General features: G+C 40.9%; 1 protein-coding gene across 1 annotated transcript in view; it reads right to left on the minus strand.

Moving 5' to 3' along the window:
• Window positions 1-25379, minus strand: part of CPNE4 (copine 4) — a 201979-nt gene that overhangs the window by 5111 nt on the left and 171489 nt on the right. Inside the window, exons 12-15 of the mRNA XM_059819136.1 lie at window positions 18798-18852; window positions 8784-8835; window positions 4094-4227; window positions 1610-1846 (exon numbers count right to left, since the gene is read on the minus strand). Coding sequence (XP_059675119.1) covers window positions 1610-1846; window positions 4094-4227; window positions 8784-8835; window positions 18798-18852 — 478 coding nt within the window. The remainder of the gene's footprint in view (window positions 1-1609; window positions 1847-4093; window positions 4228-8783; window positions 8836-18797; window positions 18853-25379) is intronic.

Consider the following 25379-nt stretch of genomic DNA (forward strand, 5'->3'; position numbering starts at 1 on the left):
TCTGATGAAGGAGAATTGCGGGCTATTAGCAGGTCGTGCTCATACTTTGTTCCAGCAGATAGGTGACTGAGTGGCACTGTGAACATAGAAATATGTGTATCTACAATTCAGTGGCAAATCTGCAGCCATTTGGCATGCTGTCACCAAACTGATAGCACAAGGTGAGTTTTACCTCCTATGAGGATCCATTCTTTACATAAAGGTAGAGGGAAAAGAGGAACAAGTCTGTTTCTCTTACTCCTCAGTATGATTTGTGAAAGTAAAAAGTGTGTCTAGATCTAAGACAAATACGGCAGAATTGTATTTTGAAGAGAGAAAAAATAATAACTCTTGAGAAGAAGAAAATAAAATGAAGGTATTTTGGAAGTAGCAAAAAGAAAAAAGTCTCCTGTGGTAACAAAAAGCCTAGAAAAACTAAAGAAATGTAAGCACTGCAAACCCATATGCAGACCAAAACCAACCCAGAATCGAAAACTTCTGTGTGACAAATCGAGATCTAAGGATCACTAGTGTATGAGAGCAAATTGGAAAGGGCAATCTCATGAGGAGAATGAGTCAGTTATGCTGTGCGGTCAAGAAATTTTCAAATCAAATATTGAGGATAACCTTCCTAGACACTGGGGTGAGCAAAAAACCAGTCTGGAGAACTGCTTAAATGTAACAGAAGGAATGAGGGGAAGGAAGAGAAGAAAGATGGAAAAACAGAGGGAAAGTGCTGTGATCAGTATTGCAGAGGAAGACAACGGCCATTTCATGCCTCTGTATGGAAGAAAAGGGCCCTGAAAAACCTGGCTGTGTGTGGGAAGGCTCCTTCTGTGGGTGAACACTGTCTCTACCCCGCTGCTGAAAAAGTAAGTCCCTGGGACAGATGCTGCAAATGTAGGACAGGTGACTGAGGAGAAAAGTGTATGGCCAAGGGATTATTTCAAATTTGGCAATTTAATGCTGGATCTCTCCCTTCCTCTCCTACAGTGTCTCCTACACCACGCGGGGCTCAGACAGGAACAGCTGGCTGAGGGCACAGGGAAGCTTAGTAACAGCACTTTCTTGGATTTGGTCTTGTACAGGATTTGGGTAAAGGGTTTGGAGGCAAGCAGGATGCTGTGGGTGGATAGTCCTGCCTTTCAGAAATTAGGGACCTAAATTTCAATGAGGAAACAGCCTCCTGGAGAACACTGTGAGTGCAAATCCACAGCCGTTTCAGCTGCCTGTGGAAACGAAGGGATGGAAAGTAGAATACAGTAATCCTGATAGAACAGATGCAAAGAGAATGGAAAAGAGACACTAGCAAAAATAAGTCAGGGAGGACAACCAAACTAAAATCAGGGAGAAAATGGAGGTAAGGACTGACACCACAGAAGCAGAGGTAAGGACTGGCACCACAGAAGCACATGGATTCTGCCCCATCTCTTCTTTCCCCACCCTCACCATCTCACTAATGGAGCACATTTCATTCTGTATTCATTTTTTTCTCCATTCCTGATGCAATGATGCCATAGGTTTACTAAACGCTTCATGCCCATCCAAAGTTAGGCCCAGCCCCAGGGATCATTCACTGTATGTTACAGACATTCACCCTTCTGCAGAATGGATGGAAAAGTCAGCTTACATGTTTGAAGTTCCTAAATGGCACAAACTGGACAATGTCTCGAAGCACAGGCTCGCCCTTGGGAGACCTCAGGATCCCATCATCGCCATCCAGCATCTGCATGTCACTAAAATCGGCGTTCCCCACCCCGACGATGATGACTGACATGGGAAGGTGAGAGGCATGGACAATGGCCTCTCTGGTGTCAGCCATGTCTGTGATGACGCCATCCGTCAGAATCAGCAAGATGAAATATTGCTGAAGTTGTTGGACAAGAAGTGAAAAATTATATCATTATTGATTTTCCAAAGCTGCTTGCCCTTTTCCAGTATAAAAGTGTTTCTGGTAACTCACTCATGGACTTTTTTAAATAGAAAAGTGCCTTTATAGTGACTCAAATGTTAAGTGCGTTTCCCATCCAAACCTCCTCAGCTACTAATTTCTCTTCTTCTGGAGTTTGGCTGTAGTTCAGGTAATTTCCAGGAGCTGGAGGGAGCCAAGGAAGGGATGCACAGTGTAGAAAAGGGGGTTCCTAGCTGCTAGGGCTGGGAGAGTCAGGACTTTGGCTGGGAAGTCTGGAGTAGTCCTGAGATGCTCACTAGCCCTATTTTCCATCTGCTGCACAATCACGTCTGCTGACAGTTTCCAATTACATTTTTTTTCCCCTTGGGAACCAGTGGGAGGCAGGGAGGAATGGGGTATTGAAGCGTTACAAGCCTGAGCTGTCAGGGAGGTTATGACAGCACTTTGCAGAGGAGCTTTGCTAACAGGCAAGTGGCATGGGTGCAGCCGTCTGCAAACTGGAGGGTGACCCACTGCTGCCTGTGGGAGAAGCACCACACCACGGCAGGTCTACTGCATTCTGCAGAGTAATGGGGTCCCTGAGGAGAGCAAGGACATGTGCAGGGAGGAATATATCCATCTTCAAACACTTCATACAGAGCCCTGAAGAGAGGTTTTCTCATTCTCTAAAGGAGAACAAGCAATTTTGTGCACTTGTCATTTCTTTTGCAAAACTCCAAAGCCCACTGGACTGGGATCATGGGCTATGACATATCTTCACCTGGTAATGGGGAAGAGTGACTCTCTCTTGGATCCTTTATGAATTGTTAGGCAGCTGGAGTAATTTAAAAAACATGCATTAATAGGAAAAATGAACAAGTCATAGAATTTGGTCACTCTGCACAAGCAATACCAACACACTAAACATCATTAAAGTTTATGTATACACAGCTATATAAACTCAGAGTGTTCTGTTCATCACCTCCTGCCATGAATAAAACAAAACATGCAGGAAGAAAACTTTGTCTCATGCTATAAATTAATCTGTTTTTCAAACAGAAAGAGGGGAAGCTTAGGTTTAGAAGAAGCAACTTATTCAATATGACATACAAGTTCAGAAGCAGCACTGGAAACAGAGTGAGACACGTCAGGATTAGGTAGATACGGAAATTCAAACATATCAATTCCCCATTTTAGGACTGGGACCCTAAATACTATCAAGATCCTGCAAACAGCAGTGGAGTGACAATCCAGACTCATGAACAGAAATGTTTGGGAACTGCTGCCTTAATAGGACTTAAAAAAAGGCTCAGCACATGAAGAAAGTTTAGAGAAAGCTCTAGACCTGGTGATGAGTTGCATGCCAATGTACAGCTCTATTCTGTTCCTATACATAGGCATTTTTCTTGCAGCAGTATACAAGTTCTCTTTTACATTCGTTACTCCCACAGCACTGCTCTTGTAAATGTTTCAGTCCTACTCACTCACATATTCTCTCCAATTCTCTCATTCTCCCTTTCTCCCATTCTGTCTGGAAGGCAGGAGAAAACTAAGTCTAATGCATTTCAAGGATGTACAGTTAAAACACGATCTATGCTTAAGTCTTTTAGCCCAAGAAATCTGGCATGGGTTTTGTATAAGATGCAGGCTGACAGACTTGTCTCCTGATTTCTAAAAGGCACATGATACTCCATGTCAGTAATAGCAAATTGAAAACTGTATCACAGAATCACAGAATCACTAAAGTTGGAAAAGACCTGTATTGCTACAGTTTTCAAAGGAATGGTTAGAAGAATCCCCTAGTTGAACAAAAAAGTTTTAGTACAGCCTCTGCTATAGACTTGAAATTGGGTAGTCTGTGTAGGGAAACATTTGAACTTGTCTTCTTGTATGATCAACGCTTCAGGGCTTGGCCCCTAAATTTTTGTAACCTTAGTGGTGCCATTTATGTTTCCACAGTGAAGAACTGTGTGTGTTACAGTAAAACAGCTCTAAAAGCAGGAAACAGAACAGTAAGGGAAGAGTTTAAAGTTGTGACTATCGAAGCCATGAAGGTTAGATAACACTGCTCCAGCTGACACACACTCAAGCTGCCTTCTGTGAAGGCAGTTGGTGAAAACTGTGAAGGCATGATTCACATACATGAAAAGGCCTTGTTTTGATGGCCTACAAGAGATCCATTATAAGACATGAAAAAAGCCAAACACGGCATTATGCCCTTACCGAGGCCTCCTTGGTATTGGTTTCCTCTGATGCTGATTTTGCCACCTTCTGGATGATGGGAGCAATGTTTGTCGGCCCATACAGCTGCAGCTTGGGAAGGCAGCTCTGATAAGCCTCCACAACACCTTGTATTCCTGGCATGAAAAGCCACACAAGAGGCAAATAAATGTGGAGCACATCACCAATATCATGGTTGTTTAAAATGTAAATAAAAGGGAGGTTCTTAATGACTAAATTCAAAATATCACATGATTAGCAAGGACTAACAACTTCAGATAATTTCCGAGAAGCTGTCTCAGGCTGCCTTGAACCTAGCTTGTAAAATATAACTCATTATACCATGCTTCTCCTTCCCAGCAGTTTTTAATGTCTCTTTTCAAGGCATCAGCTTGCGATGCAATAGCTTCCATCCTTCTCAGTTCAAGGTGTAGATTCATGCTAAAAGCTAAGCATGATCACCAGCTAAGATTCATGCTAGAAGGGTAGACCCAAATTAAAAACACTTCAACAATTCTCTCTCCTGCTCTTCAGATAAATATTTATTTCTGTTTATCATGGTATTTACCAACAAATTTGCCCTTTGTACTTACAACCTAGAGCTGTCAAGGAATTCAAACATCTTTTCAAATACCTGACTCCTCTGTGCTAAGAAAAGGGTGAATTTGCGTAATTGCTCACAGGTTGAAGTCGACTATGACCAAAAGCTGTGAAATCTTGGAAGAAACAGCAGGATGCTTTGCAGTCTACAGAAAAATGAGCTTTAGTCAAGAAGTTTTGATCGAGAACTAGCTATTTTTGGCTTTTTCATTTCAGGATATATAGCCAGACTAGGGAGAAGAGACTTCTGCTGACACACTTGACAGATCACAGAATGGAAATTGGTGTTTTCAGTCATTGAGAAGAAGGATTTCTTGAAGTGATGCGTGTTAGCCTCTGCATTCAGAACTCTCAGCTTACCAGCCCTGAAGGATTAGAGGTCTAAAGCTGGAAAGAAAGTGATAGACTGAAGAGCTTTGTAAAGGATGTTGAGGAATGAAATGGCTTCAATAAGTTCCTAAGCCAGTTTCAGTTCACACTGAGACTGGCTCACTCATGAGGCTTTACTCAACCATGTTTACAGTATATCTGCATGCAGACCCATTACTAAAAATCACAGGGAGTTGTAATTGCTTTACAATGGTACGTCTGAACCTCCTATGATAAAATGGTGGAGAACACAGTCTTCTCTCTTTATAGATTGTTCCAAACATATTTTTCCATTGCAGCGCTCACAGACAAAAGAACACGCTCCAATTATAGCTATGATTGGCTAAAATGTAGAGTAATGTTACAAAATTTCCCTTGGTAATTCCAGTGACTAAATTACATATTGCAAAACTGACCTTTTGTTAACTCCCAATTTTAAACCTGCTAAGGATTTCATTACATATACTCACTGATCTTGCATGAAGGTCTCATAAATCTTCCCTAAGAGGATGACAAGATACACTGTAGGTTTTTTTAATACGTTAAAATGGTATGAGATAAACCTTACTCCCTGCATGCCACACAGATTTAGTGTGGTTCGTGTCAGAAAGTTGCTTTCATCTTAGAAAGAAACATGTTCTAGAAACATAATTTCTTGTTTGCTATCTCAGATTAATATATTTTAGAAAAATCTACTGTCCTTGTGTATTCAAATCCAACAGGATATGTGAGTGGCTTGCTTTGTAGCTTACTTTTCTTAGACTCCTTTATTTTAGGGAGAGCCAATGTGCATTTTTCTTCACATTTCAACTCTTTACATTTCTAATTGCAATCCACTTTCAATAGGTCTGGTGAAATACAGTGTATGCATACACATATGGGTTTTAAGACGCATGTAAAATGCATGCATGTGTAGAAGCATTCATCCAGATTAGAGGTTGTCACTTATTTTCTTCCTCAGACAATAAAGTCTAAATACTAAGTATAAGACTATAAATACAACATGCTATAAATATACTAAATATAAGGCTATAAGTACTAACATTTTCAAGAATGGAAATGGCAATAGTGGAGGAAAGGTGAGGATATCCATATTTTATGAATTTTAGTGATCTTCATATCAATATGCAGTCCTTATTCAACACTACCTAGATGCTTCACACTACCTCGTGACAGCGAAAGCTCACTACGTCCACAAAGAGAGGGATTTCATTCCTCAATAGCAAATTAGATGTACACTTTTTATGTTGGATCCAACCTCTGTTTCTTGGTTTAAAGCAAGATACTCTTCAGCAATTTTCCTTTGTTTTCTGGCAAGTACGCTAAATATTACAGGGAAAGCACTTTACCTCCCTATCACTAAGCACTTTATCTCCCTCCCACTCTTGTGCCCTCTCTCCACATGATATGCTGGTGTTACTGCTCTCTGTGTCACCTAATGCAGTGAGAGCATCTAGAAAACATCACAGAACAATTGGCGGTAGGAACTAATCAAGAATCCATGACAGGCAGGTGATAAGCAAGCTGCAGCAGATGATTAAACAACACATTTTCTGATATGTCTCCTTTTCTTGCTTTCATCCAGATGGGTATTATTTTAAATGGTATCATTTAGGACAACGAAGTGCTTTTTATATCTCATGCACATAGATGCATATGCGAGTGCTGCAAATTCCTTCCCTGGCCTTCTTTCGTGCTGCAACCATCTTTTTGTGTCTTCTTAGCCCCAAAACTCCTTTTAGGTGATGGGTTAACTTATCAGATAACTGAGTCTTATGCAAAGAACCAAATAAAGTTTAAATACATAACAAATATTAAGTGACATAAGCCAACACAAAGCTTATAGAACAGCTCCTTCCTTTTTTTTTTTCACCTCCTTTCATTTCCATTGTTAAATTTTATTTTGCATACATAGTATGCTATGGATAGTAAGTTCTTTACTTGCAGAGGGTTTGTCTGTCCAACCTCTTATCTGCTGCCGGCACTGTATAGATGAGACAGCCTTTTCAAGTACCAGTCAATCAACACATATCATTATGTAACAATGTCAGTGTAATAAAAGAATTAGCCTTGGACTCCAAAGCGGCAGCAAAGAGGGAGATAAAAAAATGTGTTCTTTGCATAGAGTGCTAGTGCTTTTTTTTTCTGAGGTATGCAGAAGGTCAGAAAAGTCCTGCATTTAGCCTGGGAAACAAACCTGTATTCAAACACTACCTGCATAATATGTTATCACCTAATACTGACCATTATTAACTGAGATGTTTTAAACAGATCAGGCCCTGTGCAGACACCAATGCGTCTGTGTTCAGAAGCAGGCAAACTAACAATATTTTAAAATATGATGGTCTAGACAAAATTCTGAGGTCTGTTTTGCTTCCCCACCTCAACCCCACACTCTCAGTGTGACTAAAATCTCAACTTCAGGCTGGCTCACAAGCTTGCAGGCACATCTAGATGCATACATGTAATTTCAGCTTCTTTTAACTCCATAAAAGCAATGTAAAAAGCTGTGAATACATCAAGCAGTTGTAGGACTTATGCCCAATTACATTTCAAGCATATGACCTGCAGAGGCTGGGGCAGTCCAACAATCCAAGCGCAACAACAAAGAAGGAATGCCTGCTGAACCGAAAATAGAGGTCTTGCATTTAAGATGTGTGATCTCTGAATTCTTTTAATGTCTCTTTCCCTTGAATTGCTTGCCCTCTCTTCTTTTCCTCACTTCATTTCTTGGCATTTTAATTCTCATCCTGAACATGTTCTGCTGACCATGCCTGAACTAATAAGCCTGAGAAGGGCTGAAATGTGCAGCTAGAAAATTTGAACAGGAAGAGCATTTTGTAACACTCATTTCAGTGTTTGGAATGTAGCAGAAGGACAAGGAAGAAAAACAACCTGTGGATTTTAGACGGCAATGATCATCTGACCAAGACTCTAAAATAAAGTGTTAGTCTGGGACTCCTTGTTAGACTGTTTAGAGATTATTGTCCTGTTATTCTCATCTTTTACAAAATGTGTGAATTGTGACAGGACATTCTAGAAAGACAGCATCAGTCACTGCAGACCTCACTTACAAATATAAGACATACAGCAAAATCTGCTACATGAATCTGGCTTCTATCGAGGATTAGCGATTGTTGCTAGACCACACCAGTATCTTGTGCTGTGTTAAAACAGTCTCTTGTTGTATTTGCTGTCATGAAAGTGTGCTTCCTTCTATTACAGCGGTCCTAAGCTGCTGCCCTGACCCTTTGGTGCTGGACATCACTGGGCCAAGTTGCAGTAGGCTACTGGTGCTATAGGTCTGGCCAAAGAACAGGGTCTACACAGAGGGAGTCTTTGATCACAGAGGTGCACAGCCTGCTTTTGCATGTCCTGCCCTTCTTAGCTGCACAACTTATGATGTTGCTGTAGCTGAAGATCTGGAATGAATCTAGAAAACACAGCTTTAGTTTTCAGAAATGCTAGTGATTTGGAGAAGTTCAAGTGCTGAACATCCAACAAAGTGTACTTTCAAAGGGACCTATTTTTCAGGAAGTTAATGTGTGGCACTTTCTAACGTTTCTAAAGCTAAGCCTGATGGCTTGGAGTCTGTCAGGTTTTGAAGCTCCTGGCTGCCTTCTTTAAAAACCACTTCAAACAGTACCCAGGGGATACAATAAAAAATACAAGCACATTTTGCACACAGCAGAAATACGGCAGTCTGTCCTAATGTGAGTGTTACCTGCACATTCTGGGTTGTCTTCGTTGAAATTGATTGCAAAATCATGAGAGACCTGCAGATAAATGGAAAGAAGAGAAGACGACTGTAGTTCAGAAAAACTATTCCAAGAGGACTTGTGGTTAAACACCCTTTACATTCCTTCTGTGTTAAACCAGAGATCTTTCAAGCTTTCAGTCATTAAGTGTGAAATACAATCCCAGCTGGAACTCCCCACAGAAACAAAGCAATAAAACTGGAATCAAACTTGTCAATAACAACAACAAAACCGAGAAAAAATAGCGGAAAGAAAAAACATTGAAGTACATGAGAAATCACACAAACATGGTGTCAGGATTGGGCTATCAATGCCAGCCGCAGAAGAGGGATCTATTGCTGAGGAGATTTAAATGCCAGCTCTTCCTAGCTCAGCCTTTCAGATTGCAGGAGAGAGAAAGCAGGTTGTGATACAGCACTGACAGCACAAGCTCAGCCCCCTGCTGAATCCTGCATTCCCATGGGTGAACAGTTCCTTATTTGAAGGCCATGGGATTACTGGGAAAATAATTTATTCTCCAAAGAGATCGAGAAAGTCACCCAGACCCTCTGTGAAATAATAATGTAAGAAATGTAAGGAGTCTAAGCTGGTTAAGAAATTAGATTAGGCTGAGGGGAAATTAATAAGACAAACCCTGAAGACTCTTGGTTTTCCTCAGATCTAGTGAATATCCCATTCTCTCTCAATCTGTCTGTAATAAAATACCACAGAGGTATTTTCTAAGAGAAATGACTGCGAATACAAAAAGGTTGCTGATTTTCTAATAAAACAATGTATTGTATCTTTAGTGCTTGGGAAAAAATACAAGACTTCTGTATGTGCAAATAATGCAAGGCAATGTAAGTCTCAGGTTTCAGTTTTCCTGTATCTGTCTGTCACTTAGACATCTGCAACCGCAGCACAAATCTTTTGGGACTGAATCTTTCTTTAGATGCTCTTTTCTGGTTCTAAGGTTTGTTCTTCCCTGCATTTTTTTCCAGATTCCTTTTTGCTCCTTTCTTTGATCACTGAGAAGGCTTGATTCCTTTCAATCTCTTCAGCTCTGAAGCTCTCAGTCTCTTAATTCTCTTGTTTGTCTTCAGTTGTCTTGAATGAAGCCCAACTTTTGTCTTGCAATGCACAACATATATATATTTTTTGGTTTGCAAAAAGTGGATATGGCTGAGAGTTAAGCAGGTGATTTGCATAATTTAAAGTTGAATTTAGGTATATCATCCCAGATGCATGAAGGCATTTAAAGAGATTAGTTTGTTGGATGTTGCTGTTTTATTTGCTAGTTTAGATGACTTCACTGCACAGCACAGAAATTGGTCTATGACTAATAGACCAATAGATCAAATACGTGATTACAGAGAAGCTTCTGTAAAGGCAAAGTGGTGTAAGTTGGCTAATTACTGCCAAAGAGAGCTTCTCATAGAGAAATTGAATTTCCCCATCATATGCTGGCCTTGCTCACCACGGTGATGCCTACCATTACTTATTAAGAGGTTAAATAAAGCAGGACTTCTGTCATGATGGGAAAGGACGGAAGCAAAAACTCACTGAAGAGTCTGCAAGCCAGCTCAGTCCAGCCAGGAGTTTGCTATGTCTACATCAAGCATCAACTGCCTCTTACAAAGGGGTTTACGCGAGCCATTCAGGCTACCCTACTCAGCCATGGAAGATATTGCAGAAAGTCATGACGTATGTTCCTCGCTGAGCAGGCACAGAAAAGCAGGGCTGCCAGATAGGCTTCAGAGATGCTCCAGATCCCTCTGTCTGGCTGCCCTGGATGTCTCTTGGCACACTTTGCCCATCTGCTATCTGCCAGTCTCATGACCAGCTGCAGGCCAAAGGTAATTGCAGCTGTCAAGAACAGTTATGTGATTTTTCACTCACTGATGATTTTTTTCTTGTTCAATAGCCTTTCTTCTTCCTTGAGGCTTTTTGTATTTTGTACTAACTGCATCTCAAAAGCAAGAAAGATGGCGATGCATGCTTATGTATTGCAGGCTGATTCTTCCGACACTGTGCCTCTCCAGTGGTTTTATTTCTTTGTTCCAAAAGCTTATGAAATTATAGCAAAAGGAGCATCACAATTATTTTCCAGAGCTATGAATACAGTATTTTAATCTCACATGCAAGCATGGGCTGGATGCTTTTGTTGCTATACCACTTTCAAGATCACACTATACAAACAATTTATCAGGTTCAGAGCTATGGCACCCAGGCTATTATTAAAGAAAAATGTAAACAACAGTTCAGGTCAATAAGGAAATCCCAAGTCTAGTAAGTGTGCACAATGATCCAAAAAATAATACTCTCTGAGCAATGACTGCTATTCTCCCCAAGCAAGTGGCCCTCATACATTGTCATCCTGATTCACCAAGAACAGTGTTAAAATTTATCCTGAAGGCACGAGAGGAAACACAATGAATGCAGATGTATCTGGTTGTTTCCTATGCTCTCTGAACAATATATCACAATTTAAACAAGGTTAAAGTATAATGTGAAGGAGAGAAGTTCACAAACAGGAAATCATCACCTGAGGCAAGCCAACAGCAGGCATTTTTAAAGCAGAGTTTCTCCAAATGGTCAGAACTCATTCCCCACTCAGCTGAGTAAAACCAGCTGTGCTTCAGCCTGCCCCTGTGCTGTATCCCCTGTGGTGGCCAGAATTCGAGAGGGTTGAAACCAGCAGAGTCTTCAGGCACACGGCATGTACTGAAGGCCTTACTGAACTTGGGCTCCTACCTTTTAGGAATCCATGTAAAGCCCACCCGTGTCAAAAGGTGGTTTGGATCAAATATTCAGTGCTTTTGTTTTCAAAACAGTGCAAGGTAATGACCCTCCCTCCTTTTTTTTTTTTTTTTAATTAAATATGCATGGGCTTTTGTGACTGAAAGGCAAACCGTGCTGATGACAGAGGACCAAAAGCTGGTATACTAAATAGCATCTTTCTGGTTTTGAATGACAAAGCCGTCATGCACTCCCAGAACTGATAAGCTAATGGGGAAAAGGAGACAAAACTGTGAACACCTAAGATGCTGAAGACTGGGAATCCTCAGGGGAAACATAACAAGACACTTGGCTGTTCAGAAGCAAGCTTGTTTATACAATCTACTAGGGTCATTTGTATGATGGATCATTCTAACAGTCAGGAAATCCTGGAATATGTCAAGCCACACAAACACAGAATGGCTGCTTTACATTGGTACCTGGCACAGAGAACTTCACACAGAACTGCAGACCGTGGTCTGTGGTGGAAGTCAGCCTCACGATAAGGAACGTCCTTGCAGAACTGTGGTTGTGCCACAGACCCTGGATTAAGTTTTGAACATGCAGCTGACCCTCTGCTCAGCCCTCCTCCTCTCTCTTAACATCAATTCATAAAATCAATCCATAATGGGAAAGGAGAGAAAAATTCTGGAGTGCAGAGGTGATTACATATGATCAGCGTGGCATTACCTGGGTTGCTGCACAAAACACCACTCAAAGCCTCCAACTAAGCACATTTACTTGCACTTGGCTAGGTATTAATCTTTTCCCTCTGAAGGACTCCAGATAAATTATTTAGCAGATACCATCATGGATGTGGGATTATTAAAATACAGCTGTCCAGGAACTTCCTGTACCAGGAACATGTTATTTCTCAGGTAATTTTTTCAAGGTTTTTAACAAGCAAAATAAGTAGCTCTACCATACATCATGATGTAGATTACAACAACAGCATTTCTGAGGATACATCAACTAAATAAATGGTCTAAAATATTTTTGCTGAGGCAGATTATAGCAAATTTTTTTTTACCACGGTACAATGCCTCCATTGCCTGTACATACACAGTGACAAGCACCTGCATACAGAAAGGCAGTTGTCCATCAATGTGATGGTGCCCATGAGACTCTTGCAGGAATCATAACCATACTTCCACATGCTTATGGCCAGTTTAGTAGAAAAGTCACTTTGATAGCAGGTAACTTATTTCCCTTATGTTTGGATGTAATGAAATTCATCCTCATAGCATGGCCCTTGCTAAATAGGTTTCTAATTAAGGCTGAAAGGAAAGGATAATTTCTTAATTCATGAGAATTTTAGAGATTTTTTTTTAAAAAAGGTCTTCTGGACTCAGATAGAAACCTCAAAACACAAACAAAAACCCTACCTTGGAATCTGACAAATAATAAAACCCCACAAAATCATAAAGCAAATTGCTGGAAAGCTTTTGGACTATGCAAAGGCATTTTAAGTTGCATCAAAACATGTTATTCTATTTTGGCCTCCACATTTTTTTAAACCTCTTTTACTCTAACTGAACCTCCATTTTTTAAATAAAAAGCTGTTTTGACTCAGAAACCACAGGTTTTGTTCATTTTGCAAATGCTGAATATGGATACCTCAATTCTGAAAATTAGTAATCTTTTTTTCCCCTCTGTAGATTGTTGAACTCATTTAAATTAACCTCTCTGTCCCAAATAGCTCCAGCTTTCCACAAACCTCTATGGTGATGGAAACTACTTGACAAACAATCTGACAAATTCAGCCATGTTTAGGAATGCTTTCTTACTAATTTAAATAGAGATTGTCAAAAATCCATGAACAATAGATGCATACAGGCGTAAATGCTGAGATGCACAATGTTGAGCACTTATCTGTGAATAAATTGAACACTATTAAGCCACTGCCAGTCTGAAAATTAAATATGGAATGCCTGCATATTTTGCAAAAGCTTAAGACACTAACAAATTTAAAGAGCCATTGCTCAAAAGCTATTATTTTCAGAATGCTCATTAATCAAATAGTTCGGGAGCTGGACAGCTTGTGTCTCTGGCTAAGACCACATTGGAGACATTTCTGCTTGGCAAAACTTAGCCATTTATTTTCCTTTGCTCTTGATTTTCGAGCATGCTGCCCAGTTTCCATGTCTAAATCCAGGTTGTGTAGATAAGGTGACAAATTCTGTTTTTTCCCTTGGTGTGTTACACATCCTTGTATTGGTTCTTTTTTGTCAGGTCTGCATATATTTTTGCCCTCAAGCTCCTGCAAAGTGTGGGAATCACAAAGACCACAGCAGTTTTCAAATCCCTTACCTGTCCAGCAAACCAGACAGTGCAGGTTATGGTTGTAAAGATGCTGTACTGTTTCTGTACCTGCAGTGAGGTTCTCTCCAGCAACTCCTCCCAGCATAAGCAGTGAATGAAGCTTTCATTAAAAAGGCAGAAATAACCAGGACTGTCTTAAAACACATGCAGGTTGTTTCATACCTATTCAGGTGTTAGCCTGCAATTCTTCTTTAGGAAAGAACACTTCATTATTGACAATACACCTGTCATGGGGCTGACACAATTCTAACTTTCTTTTCTTTTTAACAGTAAGTTTTGTGCTGCTGTGTGGTTTTTCAGCTCCTTTGAGTTCTGCCTGCTAAGAAATTAGTGCATGTTGTTCAGCTTTATTTCCTCCTCTTTACTGTGACCTTTTGCAGCAGTGTCTGAGTCCATATTATCTGCCACCTCTTCACTTTACATTAGATTTTTCAGATACTTCTCATTGCAAAAAAAAGAGTGATGGGTTGGAGACATTGCTGTGGAATAACCGGCATGTTCTGCAAGTTTCAGTGAGGAATACTGCTCTCAGAGGTTTACTTAGATCAAGGAGCAGGGTGATGTATTTGTCAGGCTGTGGGGAAAAAAGATCATATTGCAAATATTGGATGAAAGATCTCTAGGCTGATGAGGAATGTTATATATGGCATGTCTTGCTTCCTTCACTCCCACAGGTTCCTTATGCCACTAAGAAACTGCTGTTTTTCTGCTAACAGCTGAAGTGTTTCATTTGGAGCTGAAATGAGGGAAAATAAAGCCACCGTAACATAGTGGTGTGCTCTTGAAATGGAAAATATGTAGAACCATATATAAAAACATGTTTTTAAAGGGGTTCGCCCTCAGGAGATTCATGAAGAGTTTGCAGAGGTGGATACTGACATTGTTCTGAAGTGCTAATGTAAAATGCGGGGTGTATTTTCCCATGGGGAATAATAGTTGGCATAGTAAATATTGCTTTTGTTGTAGAATGTAGAAGGCTGTGAGGATGCTGGAATCTCACTAAATGGGCAGGTGGATGCTGCCCTCCAGCACCCATCCCAGGCTACGGGCAGGAGCTCAAGTCAGTATGAAACTGTGGCACTGGTTTAATGTAACACCACAAATCAATGCCTTTTTCCCATGTGGTCTAGTGCACCAAGGAAACCTTGGCAAAAAGATTTAAAGCTTACGGCCAGCCTGAAAGCAGCAGCCTTCAGCTGGTCCTAAATAGCAATTGATCATTAAGTGGATACTGAGTTACAGGCCTCATTTTTCTACAGCTTGTGACTGAGCATGACATAAGTTAGACCTGAATCCGCTGGATCTACTTACTTTGCCTACTGTTTTTATCGGGCTGTTTAGCTATGGCCTTCCCTCACTGTGTCATTGCCATGCATACGTTGGTCGGCTTTCATTTAGGCTTTTAAGGAAACTATGTTGGTTTAGTTGTGTGGAGGCTCTCACGGTTACTTAGAAACCCTTGGCAGTGGGAGTCATTTCTTCCACAGCCCTAGCAGTTTGCTGTCTACTGGAAGAAATAAAAGAGCAGCTGCTGGTGTGTAGAGACCAACGTGCTATGAACAGGTTAGATCATATCATTAGGGCTGAAGGCTTGAAAGCAGACACTAAATTAAAATGAAAAGCTGATTTATCCACATGATGGGGTCAGAACTTAGAAGTTCTCATGATCATTCAACTTAAATTGGAAGATATGAATTACTACAGTTATGACACTGCTGTCCTTTAATAAAACAAAAGATATGTATGACTTGTAATACCTTTGACTGAAAACATCTAAAGAACATTTGAAAAGATGAGATCTGCAGTGTTGCTCTGGTGTCTACAGTGTTACCATATTTTTGCAGCAGAAGATAAGAAGACAAGTTGGGAGCACTTTTTTCCACAGTTAGTTTCTTCTCTGTTTCCTATGCATCTTGGCTGTGTTCCACATCAAACACTAATCACTGTTGGCTTGAAATTAACTTTATGATACCAGTGTAGACTAAATTACTGAAGGATTTTCAGGTTTATTGGTCTTGACTTATTAATGCATCATGATGAGTCTGACCCTTCACTCTCTTAGAGGGTGTATCTTTCAATTTAGAAGTGCAGCCAAAGCCAAGCAGGGACTCGAAAGCGTTGATACGGTTTATTTTAAGAAGACAGATATTTGTATGGACTGTGTAGAGTATCACAGGGAGGGACTGAACAATAGCACAGATGACTGTTAATTCCTAATCCAGTTCCAGCTGGATGTGCCCATGATAGACACCAAGCTAATTATTTGTCCCCACCTGTTGCACAGAAGGGCTAGTCCTCCCGCAATGTGGTTCTTCTCTTCTTCAAAGTTTTGTTATGTGGGTAAGCTGATGTCATGTCATTTTGTTTTTGTCATTTTCTGTCACAATTTTCCATAGTGGAGATTAAAGATGTTTTTCTGGTCCTCACTTCCATCTCCATTTACTTTGGGACTTGTTTTGTTTACTCACAGATATGTAATCCACAAGCAAGCAGCCCCATCTTCTTAAGTTTACCCTTACTTTTCCTGAACTTCTTAAAATCTGAAGGTCCTGATTCATCCATTTTCTTGCTTTGAGAGGTTAGTAACATACAGACTCTTCAGGGCAGCTCATGCTATTGGGCAAGACCCTTCATCAATGCATGGGCTACTAAGTTCAATGCAAGTCTCTGACTTTCTTAGGAGTACTTGTCAGGAAATTATCTAAACACCAGTTTTGCCAAAGCAGAAAATCAATTGGTGTTGGTGATTGTAGGACTATCTGGTTACAAAGTCCCCCTGAAATCATTTTCTGACAAGACATGTGTTTTTCAGCTGACACCTGAGATATGCTTTCACAATCAGGTGAAGTGGCTGTTGCTGGGGACTAACAAAACTGGTATGTCGCTAATATGCTTATGTGAGGCCTCAATGCCACCAGCTGATTGTTTTGGCTGAGAAAGAAGCAGTCTTGTGCTGTGAATTTTACTCTACTGCCATCACCAGCAAACCAGTGAAAAGACTTCAGCTGGCACAGTAACATGGTCCTTCAAGCAGTCCTTAGATAAGGATGGCGCTCTGCAGCTGAAAGAATTGCAAGTTTTCCCTCATGCAATGATGGTCACCTTGCAGATGATGGAACAACCAGCCCCTGGCACACCACCATGCTGGTACCTTTGTTTAGGACAATCACAATAGTACATGGCATTGTCAGCGATGGCCAGTACTGGGCTTGAAAGAGTGATCTGGTTGTGATGTATAATTCAGCTCACCCAGTCATCACTGCTATACAGCCATGGGTAGGGAGGCACATATTTGTGGCAAAGGGATGGACATTTCCGAAGTAGCTACTGTGTTTCACTAATATGTCTGGTGGCAGAGGCTGCTTGTGTTTATTCTCCAAAACACTCGCCCTCACATAGCAGAGATGGTTGTCAGCTGCTGCAGTTGGAACAGATATACTACAGACACAGATGATCTGTGTGCATTTATCACATTAAAATCTGTATCAAAGTTCTGGAAGTTGTCTCTTGATTTTGGAAAACATTAACACTGGTGTTACTTTTCAGGAACAGAGCACCACAAAACACATGTCAGGCACAGTCCTCTTTTTTAAAACGGCGGTTTTTAGCTTAGAAGGCAATGTTGTTAAGACCTACGTTGACTTACCTTGGACACCTGCTTGCAAGACATGTGTCAAATTTGCTGTATATCATTACTATTACTCTTACGCAGGTATCAAACCTATAAGCCATGAGGAACACACTGGTACATTTTTTCATCTGCTGATTCATGCTTTACGATGCTGAGTGGCACATGATCCCTCTCTGCACAGAAATTCTCACCTGGCCAGTGTTCACCTCCCTACCCCAGCCAGAGCTGAGAGACACAACCCAGAGCAAGGGGCACGGGGATACTTGATGAAGTCTGCATGATCAGAAGTTTAATGCTGTTCTTTTCCATATAGTATCTGAGCTGCAGAATCCCCAGATAGTTTTTTGGTTACTTATTTGTGCAGAACAACTCTTCTGCCCACACTACCTCTGCATGTGCAACACAGGATTTGAACTTCTGCCTGTTTCTTCTTAGGCATTTCTCTGTTGGATGCGCCTTCTTTTACTCCACTGCCTTCAGTCCAGCCCTACCAGACTGCATATTTATGCTCACAATTGCACCATTACTGTGAATCACTCTCATTTTGTTTTGTTTATAAGTACCACTGCTATCCAGCATGGATACATGCTCTTACATTTCTCTTCCTGGTATTGATGATGTTCACCGTGACACAGAAATTTGCCACAGAGCAAAACTCTTCTAACGTCTTTATTTTCAGGAAGATGTTAAATCTCTTCATCATAAAGCATGGACACTAGTCTGGTCACTGAACCACATCTTCCAAAAATGGGTTCTGTCAAACCAGGGCTCACAAAGCTTCAGAATATGCTTGGCAAGTGTTGTTCAAAAAATCAGTTGTCCTCTTACTAGACTAGCACCCATTAACAAAAACTTTGCCAATACCATGAAATATTTTGGGTGTAACACACTATTTTAAGTCTAGCCTTGATTTCTGGTTTCAGTGAGGTATTGTTGTTGGTTTTTTTGTGGTTTGTTTTTTTTTCTTTTCTTTTTTTTTGTGTGTGGTGGTTTTCGTGGGTGGGTGTGGGTTTTTTTTTTGTGTGGGGTGTTTTTTGTGTGTGTGGTTTTTTTTGTGTGTGTGTGTGTAATGGTTGGACTTGATGATCTTACAGGTCTTTTCCAACCTTAGTGATTCTGTGATTCTGTGATCACTGGGTGAGAAAGCCAGATGAAATAAAACGAGCAGTAGGAGCTGCTTCCCCTAGTCCCTGCCCTGTACTGAACAATTTCTCCCTTATTTTGTGCCTCATAAACCAAGTAAACTAGAAAATGTCATTTATGCACCTACTTTGTATTCTGGGGGTATCCTTGCTCCAAATCCAAAGGCTGGGAACATTTTGTCACTGGAAAAGAATAAAAAAAAAAGAGGAGTTCCCACAGAGAAATGCATTTTGTACAATCAACATTTATTCTTCTGTAAGCGTTCATCAAAAATGCAAAGCAGCACAACAGTACAGAAATGGCTTTTAGGTCAAGAGTGTTACATGGCAGACTGGAAGGGTATCGGATTAGAGAAGGAGGGGTGTGTGCTGACCGGATGGGGGAGTGATATGGGAGATTTTTCAGGTGAACCCCTAGTATTTTTGGGAAGTTAAAATCATTTGGAGAATACCGAGAGATCAAGATATGTTCCACTTCTCCCACAAATGCAATAACAGGTCTGTATCACCCACTCTTTTGCACTACCTGGCTGCAGCATGAGGGTGAGCTGTCTTAACAGCCTGTAGCAAGATTTATTTCATATAAATACAGACGTGCTCCCCCAGCTCAGAAAACGGGTGTCGTGAAGAGATAACTTTGTAATTGAAAGTTTTTGCAAATTTGGGCTCTTACAGTTGTTCAGGTGCAAAAGAGACTTCCTAAAATATCTGAAAGGAGAAATTTCATGCCCCCAAACCTGCAGGTTCTGTAAAGCTTTCCACCTGCATCTTTAATAGTTCCACTAAAACATGAGATTATTTTAATTAGGGATAGGTTGACTGATAACCTAGCAAATGCTGTGGCATTGTCAGTTTGCTTTCAAACACTACAGTGAGGTTGTTCTACCCCAGTTAGATCTGTAGAGACAAAAATACCTGATTCAGAGAACCTGGAAACTTCAAGGCTGTTAATACCCTTTCAGAAATGCAATAATGTCTCACACAGCCCACGTGCTGTCAAGCTGCCCCTTCCCAGATGGCAAAGTGGAAAACAACAAGCTCTAAGGAATGTCTCGTCCCTGAGTCAGCAAAGCACTTGATCACACACTTGAGGTTAACAATTCACCCAAACATATGCTTAACTCTAAACACATCCTGAAGCCTCCCTGAAGTCACTGAACTGTACTCCAGTGCTCTGATGAATCAAACCGCTCATAGGTTCATCCTAGTCTGCTTACAGGGTTTCAGGGCCCTTGGAAAAGTTGAGTTCCTACTACCATTATTGGCACTTCCAAAAATTTCCAAGAGCGGCCAGCAGCTTCCATTTTCTTTGTGTAGTTCAAGACATTGCCACTCCAAGTATCAAGTGAATAATTTGCTTCCCAGACACATTGAAGAAAGATAATAGCACCCGTTAAAGCTGCTGGGGTATTCTGTCTGGCATAGTCTGTGAAAGGCACCATGATATTTCTGATACAAGCTAAAAAAATATGAAAGGGTTTAAAAGAAAGCAGAAATAAGCAACCCCCCCACCTCCCCACCCCCCCCAAGTTAGAGCAACCATGAGATACAGAAATATTCACCAGCTCATTGGGAATCAGTGATGACTGTCATCTGATGGTTTAGCTCTCACAATTGTTGTTCTGCTACTAAATGTAGTTGCTGCATAAATCTTGAGAGCACAGTTCTGTGTACCATATGTTACACTGTGTGACAATGGATCTTGGAAAGGAAGGCTAACATCATTTGCATGGTAATGAAACATTTTTTCCAAGACATGTCAGAAGCGAAATAGCTGCCGACATTTGATGCTAACCACCTGCTGATAGCCTTCTCTTTGATTAAACACTGCCGGAAGCAGGGAAGCCCTTATAAATAGATGCAGAGAATTCAGGCACACGCTTAGAGGGCAAGAAATAAGAAGCCATTAGAAAAGAATCTGAGGAGAGAAAAAAACCTTGTTTTATATCAATGATTAAGCATAGTTAGATTGGAAAATCAAACCCTGTGGAGATGCAAGTTAATCGATTTTGGGCAAGAGCAAACAAAGACTGAAAAAAGAATTTTACTTAGGTAGAACATGTGTCTAAGTTCAATAAAGCAACCCATAAAGCTGATGTAGGCAGCAATTACCCAACCTGGGAGATGCCTAAATCCATACAGTGCCCGCATTTGTACTGCAATGTTTCTCGAGTGTAAACAAGTGTAGACACTCATATCTGCAGCTCCGTCTTCTGCTCTGCAGCAATTTGGAGACAACACTAAGTGATACCTCCAGCAGCCTGGATTCTCCTTCTGATGGCGAGACTCCCAGATTCTCAGTCACACAATGGCACAGCCCCCACTGTTATTCTGCACTCAGAATACCTTAGCACCACAGTCAGGACACCTGTCTTTATGTCTGAATCTCCTGTATCTCCTTTTTGAGCAAGTGCTAGTTCTGCTACCATTGCTTGAGAAAGAGTAAAGCTTGATCATGTACACCCTCAAGATGGGATTCCATGTGGCTACTTTTTAGAGGGAAGAAGTGAATGAACTCTAGACAGGATGGGTATCCTGGGGTCTGCTCCTGTGTTTAGTCTTTCTCTTGCCTCACTCAGAATAGCTATACACTCTCCTTAGGAAGCTCCTCATTTTCCAGAATTTAGGTACATACATCTGGTATTCTGATTCAAGCTGCTGGGACCAAGGAATTAACTTTCATGTGCTCCCAGAACTTCATCTTTAAGATATGAAGGGAACCTTTTGATTATCAGTCATGACATCCCTTGCATAAAAAAGCTGATCATGTTATTCCCTGAGCACACGTCAAAATTTGTGGCTGACAGCTTTCAGAATGAAATTTTAATGTAAGCAATACTTTTCCTCCTGTCACACAAAACAAGGTGTTTAGCTAATACAAAGGTCTCGCTCTTTAATAAGTATGCAGTTTAATGGCTTAGTGATATTTTACAAAGTAACCCTCTCTAGTCTACCTATCCACCCCTCACTTTGTCATATGAGAAAAAACCCAGTAGCTGAGCCTGCTGCCCTCATTCTGCTTATCCTGCACTATTGAGACACAGCAGGGAAAAAGTGACCCAGAAGGGCAGCCAAGGATTCTCTTGCTTCCACGGCAATCCTTTATGGTAAAGCGGCACAACAGAGCTGCTCTACTAGACCCTGGGCTATCGCGGCAGCTTGCAGGAGAAAGCAGAGCAGCTTCCCAGCTTCTGTAAGCTATGTCAAGGATTAGGCTATCCAGGGACTGAAACTACAGTCAGAAAATGAAAAGGAGGTTTCCTCCTGCCTCAAGGGTGAATTGCATGCATCAGAGACTCCAGCCCTGTTTCCTAAGTTGGCATTTCAGTAGAAAAGGGATCTGCTCTAATGACTTTTCTTCCTTTGCAATTTAAACTCACTCAAAAGAAGAAAAGTGAGAACCAGTTTTCTTTTCCTTTGTTGCTTGCTCAGGCATTTGGGCTTCTTCTATACCAGGAAATAGGCCTGGGACCCTGGCTGAAGCATTGGGACGTGACTATAGACATGGTCTGTTAGCACTGTGCATAGTGCCAGCATAGTGCTGGCTCCTACCAACCAACCAGCAGCCTCTAGAGAGTTCCCAGGGACAGTGCTGGGGACAGCTGTGCTTGAGACTGCTCCGAAATGGCAGTTTGGGTATCACCACTTTGTGCTGGGAGGAGGAAAGCTGAGATACAAGGACATGGGCAGTGTCATGGCCTTGGCCTCAGGTCACATCAGGATCTTTGTTTAAACCTAGCCAGAGAGTCCTTGGCACATGCAAGGAAACTGTCTGCACTGTCCTGCTGGAGACAGATTGCTAAAGGGACAGGAGGGAAGCACAGAAGTGGAAAACCAAACTGGTTCTATAAAACCTGAATTTTACAAAATCAAATAGGAAAAAGAGGACGGTGGCTTGGCAGAAATTTTACAAAATTACTCTGTCACGTCTACTTCACATTTTATATTGTTCTTTGTTTTACCTAGGTTGCCTTGAAAATTAAAACTTGGCATAATTTTCAAAAAGCTGAAGTACTTGACATGAAGATCAAAAAAGCAAAAGCATCGGACTTTGACTTTCATACCTGGTTATATAAGTGCCATGAATAGTCATGCAAGCATAGATGCATATGGCTTCTGGTACTTTTTCCAGTCAAACAGGCATATATTACTGAAAGATACCAAAGACTGAGCAGATCTAGGTTATACCCTAAAGGTAAAATCAGGGAGAGGGTTCAGGTTCAGTGTTCATATTGGTACATGTAAATTAATACACACAGAAAGGAATTGTCAGGACTCCAAGACTGTAGTCTTCTGAACAGAAATACAGCCAGTTAGAGAAAAGTCCCTCAGTAACCTCAACTATAACATAATGCATAGCAGAAAATAAATTCTGAATATATCCCATATTATACTTTTGCAACAATGCTCAGTTTTAGTCACCCATCCTTCAAGCTATCTAGTGGAAATAGAGGAAGCACAATGACAAATCAATACACTAATAGGGACACAGAGGAGAGAGATTTCAGCGAGCTGTACTGCACAGACAGGAAAAGAGATAAATAGAGGAAATAGTAAGGAAGCCTAGTGTTACTGGAAGGTAAGAAATATGTTTATAATAAAGATAAGGAGACAAAATAAAGAACTTTTCAGAGTCTTGTCTCGTTAACCACTGGTGCCCTCTAACAAATATGCAGTATCATTGAAACCTGGAGTTCAGCTTTATTCTGAGAAGGATTTGCTATTCGTAGTAACAAGCAGGGGAATTCAGATAAAACTCTTCCACTGGGTGAAATTAATTAGTCAGACATTAGAGAGTCTTCTGCAACTTCCTCTGAAGCTGCTGGCACAGGCGATGCTGGAGAAGAGCTAGATATGGTAATACCTGTATTTAGAAAAGAAAACAAGAGCTGCCAAGCCTATGTTCTCTGAAAATTAGTTCCTTTTTAAAATCTAAATTGGGAATCTAAGTTCTTAATTGTATGGAGTACATGTAGGGGGTGGGGGGAAAGGCCTAAGTCATTCTATATGACATTTATTCATTCTGAAAGATGAACTTCTAGCTAGCCACGTACAGGTTGTTTGGGACTCATTTTACTGGTGCTCATGAAAGCCCTTTGGTATGTAGCTATAAATGAGCTTACCTTTAAGCTCCTGAAGTGAATGCAACAATTTGTATGGATGCTGCTGAACTGACCTTGGAGAGCCTCAGCATGAAAACCTGCTCACTTTATGCTGGAGCAACATAGTAGCACTACCGGTCCTAATGATGCAGTGAATGGGGGGAAAAGAAAGAAACGCCGGGTGGGGAGAAAGAAACACTAAGAACGCATTTTTAGTTTCAAATGACCAAGAATCTTAAATTTACAGCCCTTTGAAATTCTTGCAATGAATGTACCTGACTAGAATCCCTGGATATTAAGCTGTCATTTGTAATTTTGGTTTTGGGTCAGATCAGAGTTACCAGCGAGATATTTTTAATGTACTATGCTGGACGCAGCAAGGTCAATTACTATGCCTTTCATTTTCAATTCCAATCTTAAAAGAATAAACTGTGAATCTGCTCTGCTCTACATACTTTTCCTGTGATAAAATCAGATATTTTTCCTCTGTTAGATAGAAGTTTCAAATTGCAAAAATAAAAGGGGAGTGACTGTTACATGTGTAACTGAAAAAAAGTGTGAATGTGAGGAGAGTGAGAAGGAAGGGGAGGGGCCAAGGGGAGAGGAAGAAGGAAAGGAGAGATGGGAAAGGGGAAAGGAAAAGAAAAAGAGGAAAACAGCAAATGCCGCAAAAAAAATTGTCATCTCTAAACTAAATTAAATTTGTAATCTTTCATGTTCAGGGAGTGAACTAGAAGAATATGAGCTGAATTAAGTGTTTCATTTCTAAAGCGTATAAATGAATCATGTTCCTGAGTGTATTATTTAGTACTTATTTGAGAAGGGCTTGATGCCATAAATTCTGAATCATAATGGCTTACAGGGATTAGCAGCAGTTCCAAAGAAAATGCAGAAATAATTTGAAATATTAAACATTTTCAGTTCCTGCTTTGCAAGCCAAGCTAGGTGAATAAAGGACATGGTCTGTATATTTGAATAGGGCTAAATAAAACCGTTTAAGTGGAAGGGACCAGAGCCCATTCACTTCACCCCTTGCAGTCTTGCACAGCCACCTGTGCTCCTCCAGGACGGGCTGGGGGTAGAGCCAGGCTGTGGTCCAGCTCTCAGCCTGCCCCAGTCGGAGTCAGAAAGACTGCAAGAGTTCAGCAGCAGCAGTGTTTTCTCCCCCTAATCTGTAATCTTCTCTGGGGGACCGCTATGCTGTCACCGCATATTCACTGTGCGGTTGTGCCTGGTTTGATACAACCACATCTCCGGATCTCCGGTTTTGGCCAGGCTACTGCACATCTAATCAAACCTGCACTGTACCTAACAAGGTTTGGCATCCAGTCCATAATGCACAGTGATTTTTAACAGAGCAGCAGGAATGAAGTGATTATCATACATCTTGGTTACAAAAGAGAGCTGGGAGCATGCAAATCAATGGTAAATCACTGCAACAGCTACATTGTTTGGTCTGTTGCTGAGATGCTACACAATCATGTGCAAAATCCTGACACTAAAATTCATTTGCTATCTTTAATTACAGCTCTTAGTCACCTTAGGGGAGCTGGAATCTGCTGAATACTGAGAAATAGATACTGTCAAGTAATTGGGTTTCAGAATATG

This window comes from Gavia stellata, chromosome 6 (assembly GCF_030936135.1).
Source record: "Gavia stellata isolate bGavSte3 chromosome 6, bGavSte3.hap2, whole genome shotgun sequence".
Lineage (NCBI taxonomy): Eukaryota > Metazoa > Chordata > Aves > Gaviiformes > Gaviidae > Gavia > Gavia stellata.